General features: G+C 33.7%; 1 protein-coding gene across 1 annotated transcript; it reads left to right on the top strand.

Moving 5' to 3' along the window:
• Positions 1–384: 384 nt before the first annotated feature.
• LOC110115256 (coproporphyrinogen-III oxidase 2, chloroplastic) lies at positions 385–8020 on the top strand. The gene is made up of 4 exons (XM_020848445.2): positions 385–1022; positions 1484–1559; positions 7329–7423; positions 7760–8020. Exons 1-4 carry the CDS (start codon positions 474–476, stop codon positions 8003–8005), a joined length of 966 nt encoding a protein of 321 aa, XP_020704104.1. The 5' UTR covers positions 385–473; the 3' UTR covers positions 8006–8020.
• The last annotated feature ends 309 nt before the right edge of the window (positions 8021–8329 follow it).

An 8329-nucleotide genomic window follows, 5' to 3' on the forward strand; every position in this document is an offset into this window, starting at 1 on the left:
TTCCTTTTAGGAAATCTCAACTCCACAAAAATTTTAAATTAAAAATCTTAAGAACTTATTATGACATTTATTATTGAATTTGGTGTTTAAAGTTCTAATATAGCATATAAGGTTCATTTAGTTCATAATTTATTTATTTTTTAAAAATGAATAAAAATAAATTTAAATTATTATTATTAATTATTTTGAAATGATGACAGTTTTCTAATAATAATTCCTAGGCCATGTTAATCTACATTATTTGATAAATTTCTAAATACTTTGTGCAGTAATTTAAATTTTATTTGGAAAATAATTTGATAAGAGAATTATTAATAATTTCAAAAAATTTACATAATGATAATTTAATCATAAAAAATAATTAACCAAAATCATGTGCGTCAGATAAAGCAAAATACCTTTCCTGCACCTCACAGTGGCAAAGGCTCATCCCTCTTTTGTGCAGTCGCCTGCGCCACTCCCGCCAATCCATCATGGCCAAATGCATCTCTTCCTCCATTCTCTTCGCTCCTTCCTCTTCGTCAACCCGAACCCTCAAACCCTCCCCCCTCCACTTCCAAACCCCTAAACGCTCACTCCTCTCAATGCTCTCTCCCCGTCCTCGAAACCCCTTTTCCGTCTTCATCCGCGCCACCGTCGCGATCGAGAAGGAAACCCCAGAAAACGAGCGCCCTGATACATTCCTCAGGGCCACCGATGATCCTCATTCCTCCGCCGCCGCGTCACCTAACTCCGTCCGTGCGCGGTTCGAGAAGATGATAAGAGAAGCGCAGGACGAGGTATGCGCCGCGATCGAGGCCGAGGACGGAGTGGGAAAGTTTACGGAGGACGTCTGGTCGAGAGCCGGCGGTGGCGGGGGAATAAGCCGGGTGTTACAGGAGGGCGGAGTTTGGGAGAAGGCTGGGGTCAATGTGTCAGTCGTATACGGGATGATGCCTCCGGAAGCGTATAGGGCGGCGAAGGGTGGTGATTCTTTGGAGAAGCCGGGGCCAGTGCCTTTCTTTGCGGCTGGGATTAGTTCGGTTTGTGACTTCGAATCTCATATTTCGCTGGGATTGGTGTGGTGCATTTTAGATAGGAAAAATGGTTTCTAAGCTGTTTCTATGTGAATATCTAGTCTGTTCTTCAGTATAAGTTTGCAGGATTAGGTGTAGCATATACGTGCATTTGTGATTTACCTCATTTACTTGTAAGATGAATGCTATTTTATTTATTTCTGCTCTCTACAGTCTGCTCTTCAACTAAACAATAGAAACATGCTAGCATATTTCTTCCCTATCTCGCTATCACTTCTAAATTATTTGCCACCAAATTGAATCATCGTAATTATCATCATTAATCGCATCTCAACTATTTTTGGCCGAATACTACTTGATTGAATCTACAGTTATAATATTGGTGCCAATTGTTTTCATATATTGTGCAATTGATGCAAGTTCTCTCTTTTTGCATTAATGTACTAAAAGTGTGGTTTGATTTTTAGGTATTGCATCCAAATAATCCTTTTGCACCAACGTTGCATTTCAATTATCGTTATTTTGAGACAGATGCTCCAAAAGGTATATATTGCAAATTTATTTTTTGCATGTACTTTTTTCCTTTATAATTTTATTCCATTCCTTTTTAAAATTATTTAAATTATGCAAAACTTATTTGGCTAGAACCTGATCTCTAGAAGGGTGTTTATTGCCGGTTACATGTCATCAGGGTTGGGTGGTTTTATTATTATTATTTTAAATAATTGTTGTGAATCAGCATGACAACATGCAAGTGTCTTGCAAACTAGAAGCTACACATAATACCTTATGCCAGAAATGTAGGAGAAACCCTTTAATTTAGTGGCCAGTGTTACTAGAGGGATGCTCTATTTAGTTTTTATCCCGTTTGATTTACATTTAATCACTTGCTTTGGATGTCCCTAGAATTTAATAGCATATTGTCGTTTGACGATCCTTGATGCCTATAAATGAAGCATAGTACCTGAGGGACACAACCCTTGAATCTAGAAACTTCAATAAGAAGTAACACATATGTTAGTTTTAGTTGAATATATCTATATTCATTCACATATAGATAAAATGTAGGTAGGTAGAAACACGCGCGCTTGTGTGTGTATGTGTGTATCGTGCATTAACTCCTAAAATGTGAAATAAATGAGTCATGTTTGAGTGAACTTGGAACTATTCAAGCTTGGTTTGACCTACAACATATTTGGAAGAGGAAGGGGAGGGGAGGGGAGAGGAGGGGTGTTGCAACAAGGTTCTCCATTGTTTTACTGAATCTTGAAAATAATGGATCAAATGATGAATTGGAGATTACTTTCTCTATTTGATGACAATGGAGGAGGAGGAGCTAAGTTTGATGATAACATATTTTTGCATGACGTGGTAGCATGAATCTATTGCTATGGCCTAGAAGTGCTTGGTTAATGGGCTAATGGTAATATCTCTTCATGGGAGAAGAGTATGAAAAAGTGATGTGGTGATACCTTCTTAGTGGGCATTTCTATGGAGTTTTGCTATGAGTTATCCAGGGAAGGAAGACAAGGTGTTACTCTCCTAAATGGAAAAATTGATGTAGATTTTTCATCATTGACAATAGACTTAGTTTCACTGAAATCCAATATTTGAGGCTTGATCAATTGACATTGTTTTTTAACAAATATATTTGTTGGTTTTGCCAAGTTTAGGCATAACCTTGGCCTTCATCTCTAAAATGTATTATTGAGATGTATTTTTTTAGTTAAATGAATTTGAAGTGATATATAGTTATACACCGATTCTCCAATTTCTTTATTTATCATTGGAAGGAGCAGAGCCTATTAGCCCCAGTCCACCTACTTTCTTTAGTCATCTATATAGGGTTAAGTTATGATGAAAACTTGTGGAACACTTTTCAAACTCATCAAAATAAAACTTCTGAAAAAAACATCTTTCTTGACATTTTGATTTGATCAATTTCATAAACTCAATTAAAGCCATATGAAAGATTTGTGCTACTCAATGCTTTAAAGGTGGATGCATTAGGCAGGATATTTTATGTTATCATAGGATGTGGCACAAGCTTGGAGCCTTGGAGGCATATGGTGCTCCATGAATTTATATTTTTAAAATTTTTTAATATAAAAAGTATGATTAAAATCAGAGTTTTTACATCTAAACCAATTTTTATAACAAATCTTTTTTTGCACATTTTGATTCCACCGCTAACTGTTTTTACTATTAGTAGCTTTTTCCTTTGATACACCAAACACATTCTTTTGCAATATTCTTAACATCAGTAACTATTTTCTCCCACATAACACTTACTTCCTCATGCACATACAAAATCTTAAGATCTATAATCATACTCTAAAAAATATTTTTGTTAATATTTTTAAATGCCCTCATTTAATCCTAGAATAACATTATTTTATTTTTTATTTTCTGCCACTTCATCTTAAAGTCTAAAACTAATAATCAATGTTGAATACATAAACTTTATATTGGAATAATTTTACAATCTAAATGATATATTTTTCTTATAAGGAAATAATCCATCTAAGTTTTACTATTTCCATTCTCATAAGTGATGAGATGCGTATATTCTGTCTTAAATAAGATATTAGGAATTACAAAATCATAAGCTAAAAAAAATCTAATATAGTTTTACCACCTTCATTAATCGCTCCAAACTCATATCCACCATGATTGCTTTTAAATTCATCTATCTCTCTGCCAACATGTCTAGTATAAAATCTCTAAAAGATATCACATATATAAAAACATGTCTGTTGATTGCATAATTGATATTCATATACAACATTTCATCCCTTGATTATTACTTATGATTTAAAGACCTTATTCATGGATCTTATGAAAGCACTAGGTGTGATTAACACTGCAAAAGGCATAAGACCATTCATGAGGTCCATAAAGTGTTTTGAATGATTTCTTCCACTTATCTTGGGGATTTGGCTGAATTTAATTGTTCTTTCTGCAAGGGTAAATATTTGAAAAGCTCATTGACCTATATAACATGTCAAGCATGTCATCTTGTCTATGTATATGATACGTGTATGTTATAGTGATCTTATTGATTGTAAGACATTACCGCACATATACTAAGAATCATCTTCCTTTCATGTGAAATGTGCTGAGACGAAAACATGGGCTCATACCCTCATAATAATCACTTATGTACCCATCTAGTTTAGGTTGAACTCAATATGCTTTAGTTGGGTTTATTCTATAAATGTTATGAACCTGGTGAGATGTTTATAATGACTTGAATATCTCTCATATGAAAGAGCCCATAAGAATATCTTGAAACTAAAAGTATAAGGTTTATACCATAACGTGTATGTAGTCCTCTGAGATAGGAGAGCAAATCATGCATGACCAATTAAAAAGTGCACAATTGTTTCAACAATAGTGCTCAAGTAGTCTCTTTAGCCATAAAACGATGGAGTAGAAGTTTAGTGCTATATAACATGAGTAATTGGGACTTTATGCCAATGCGTTAGATGGTTTGATAGACTTGGAAGCAAATGTTAAGTTAGGTTAATTTAAGTGTTGGCCAAGAGCCTAGATAGTTCGACCAAAGGCACATGCTTACTATGGTTGTCTAAATAACTAGATGAAGCTATACCTTAGCCTTAGAAGCTTGGATAAAAGTTGTATTTGTACTAAATCTAGGCTTTCATGGTGGTTGCCTAGATGAAGACTCAATAGGTCTAGTGTGTACAAATGAATTGAGGTGTCATTAAACTTAGTGCTATAATTTGATAATGGGTAAGGATGTTTGGCCCACTAAAGGCAACTTGAAAGGAGTTGGATGTGGCAAAACATCAAGCAAGTTTGCTTTAAAGATAAAATTCATGGCATCCCTACCATCAATAACTAATTTGCTCATCTTGTTATTATAAGTTACATATATTTGAAATACATTATTACGTTTTCATTCCTTGATAGTGTATGTTGATAAAAATGCTGCATATAACATACAATTTTGTAGAATTGTCATAAAAAATTTAAAGTCCTCAGTCAAGTGTTCATCATTTATCACATTTTGGAACTCGCCTTTTTTGGGGTCAAAGGAATCAAAATTCCTTTGATTCATCAAAAAACTAATTTGTAGATATTGTTTTATGGTATGACTCTTCTTGAGACTTTTAAATAAGTGGTCATAAGATATAATCAATGTACTACATTGTTGTGGTGTAAATTGAGGCTTATAAATCATACCTTGATCGTTTGACCGTTTAAGGATAATGGTTGACCTAGGATGAAACCTAGAGTTTTCAATTTGAGTGGAAATATCGATGGTCAACTAGAAGATGCTGTATTGGCTCCGTTTTGTGCTAATAATTAATCTACTCTTTATGTTAAGGTTGTGATGACAATCTCTATACTAGTTTTTCTTTGCCTAACTTCATTTGTTAGTGAGATGACTTTTTTTTTTGAAACTAATGAGATGACTTCTTGATTTCTACCAGTTAGCTATTGTTTATATGCTTCTTTAATTGATTAATTTGGGTGAAAAATCAAGTAGATTATCTTGAATTTGTCTCATTGCGAGTATTCTGCTTGAATGCAATAATTTGCATGAAAAAATCCAATTGGTGGATGTCTAGATGCCTTGCAAATAAATTTATTAGAACCAATTATCAATAGATTTCACCACAAAATTTCAATTTCTAATTCAAAGCTTTGGAATATGAAAAAGAAAAGCTTTAAATTAGGTTCATACAATACTAAACAAGAAAATTTTAGTGAAGCACTGAATTAATTTTCATGAAAACCTCACCATGTAATATACTTAAATGCAAACTTATAAGATTTGCAAACAATATGAAAAAAAGCCCCTAGCATTAACAAAATTAAATCTTTATTGTAATAGTCAAGCCCTAATAAAGCAATGATCTTCTTGCAAGTAGAAGATCTCCCTTATAGCAGACTAGATGGTAAATGCAATAGCCTTGACTAAAATCCTAGATATTTATTGTAATGCCAAATTTGTTTATGTTTACCTCTAGAATTTCTTTCTTCTAGCGCACCGTAGGTTTAGGTTTAGTCTGGGTGAGAGGTGGGAGGGGGGAGGATGGGGGAGAGAGAGTTGAGTGGTTGAATGTCGTCTGGGAGAAAGTGTGGGAATTAAATAGATAGAGAATGGTTACGAAGAAAGAAAGGGAAGTTTTGTGTATTTTTTTTGGATGAAGATCAAAATTTATGAATATTGAAAGGGTTTGGGGTTAGGTAAGATAAAGGGAGGGTTTACACTTTTTTTTACAGACAGAGAGGAGATGGTAGGAAGTAGGAAAGAAAGTAGTGAGATGATCGAATTGTGGCTACATTTTTTTGAGAATTGGTGAGGGGAACAAAAATCTTGGAGAGAGAAAATGGGATGGCATATTAAGAGGGGATTGGGAAATTGAATTTTGGGCACTTAGGAATGCTCCTAAGTTTGAGAAATATATATTTTTTAATTTCTCTCGATTTAAAATTCAATGGATATTTCAATTGTGTATATATATATTTCCTTTTTTTAATTTCTGATATATTTTGTCTTCATTTTTTTTACTTTTTTGAAATTTTCTTTTTTAATTTTTGATTGGGGAGGTTTGGCCAGAGCTTGAAAACCGGGAGTGGATGGATGTTCAACCAGGGGAAAATTAGGAGTTGGAGTTTTACACTTGAAAATTTTATAAACAAATGTCGAGGTTGCCATAGCTTGTTCCAATACCTGAATTGACGGAGGACTTATTGGATTTTCCTTGGTGAATTGGACAAGGGGGAGGGTAGGATCAGGATTTAAACCCTTTTTTTGTGGAGTTTATTGGAGAATTTATGCTTAAGAAATCATGATGAGAGATAATGGACACTCAATCAGTATAATTATATGGTACCATATTTGGGAAGAGGGGTAGAGGAAGATGAATTTTGCGTACACAATTTGGATCAATTGGAGAAAGGGAAGCCAACTGTCAACGGCACTCATAAATTATCAATTATTCATTTATCAGTAGAAATCTATTAAAGTTCATACAACAGGTCTTATGTTTGATGAAATAAAAGCCTTAAAATGAATGTGGTTATACTTTTAATACAATAGTAATGGTATTACAGTTGGATTATTCAATGGAAGTTTGTGCTTACAGAGGTATGCGTTATTTAGGATTTGGTTATAATAAGTATATGCAGCATAATATTCCATGTTAATTAGTCATGTTTACTTTTACCAATTACCATTAATGTTCTATTTTCTTTTGGATGCATACACTTATTATGATTAGATTGTATGAAAATATTGCATGCTTGGTAATATATTTTAGCATGTTTCGAAAGCAGATGCTCCCGGAGCACCTAGGCAATGGTGGTTTGGAGGTGGCACTGATTTGACTCCTGCATATATATTTGAGGAGGATGTTAAGCACTTCCATCAGGTATTATTCAAAGTCAATTAGTAGATTTTTATGTTTCCGGAGTTCTCTATGAAAAGATGCCTTTATGGTAGGGTTCAGTGTTATATCTTCCCAGTGTTCACCTGAGATTTAGCATCTTTGCAATAATTTGCATGAACGTCAGTTGTAGATCATTTGTACCTATAGTCCTGACGTTTGCAGTCATGAATCATAATGACTTTTCTCCTTTTGAACTGCAGTCATGTATTTTTTGGTCAGCTTAGTGAATCTTATTGTGATATAGATATACAAAATGCAGTAAGTTTAAATATAGACATTAAGTGACATTGCTAATCTCTAATATTTCTCTTCATGCAGGTTCAGAAACAAGCATGTGACAAATTTGATCCAAGTTTCTATCCGAGATTCAAAAAGTGGTGTGATGATTATTTTCTCATTAAGGTGAATCTGCAATGCAGACCAAAAATTATTGGTCGTGTTCTTCTGTTGTTTGTCTTCATCGTCATATATCATATTCAGATACACTGTATTCATGGTTTAGCGGAGTTTTATTGGACTAAATGCTACTCTTATACTTCAAGTTATGGGTATTTCCAACACTGACGCTTGATACAATTAGCTTAGTAGTGCTTTTATTGTTTGTATGCATGGCTATGCTTTCAGTTGTTGTAGCTAGAGAAATTGCATATCAACTGTTTTACTTTTATCTAATTCATTCTCAAAATATTCCTTTTAGGTTATAGAATTCCTAGATATTTACTTTAATACCATTCTTATTAGTTATAATATGAAATTGTTCTAGGATGATGGACTTAGGGTTAATGGAACAAATACAGAATGTGAGCCACAATTTTAGTGCAAGCGAAGTTTTTAATTATTAATCAATATTATGATGATTAAATTACATCTCGTGATTGGCTTAATCAT

This window comes from Dendrobium catenatum, unplaced genomic scaffold (genome assembly GCF_001605985.2).
Source record: "Dendrobium catenatum unplaced genomic scaffold, ASM160598v2 fragScaff_scaffold_72, whole genome shotgun sequence".
NCBI lineage: Eukaryota > Viridiplantae > Streptophyta > Magnoliopsida > Asparagales > Orchidaceae > Dendrobium > Dendrobium catenatum.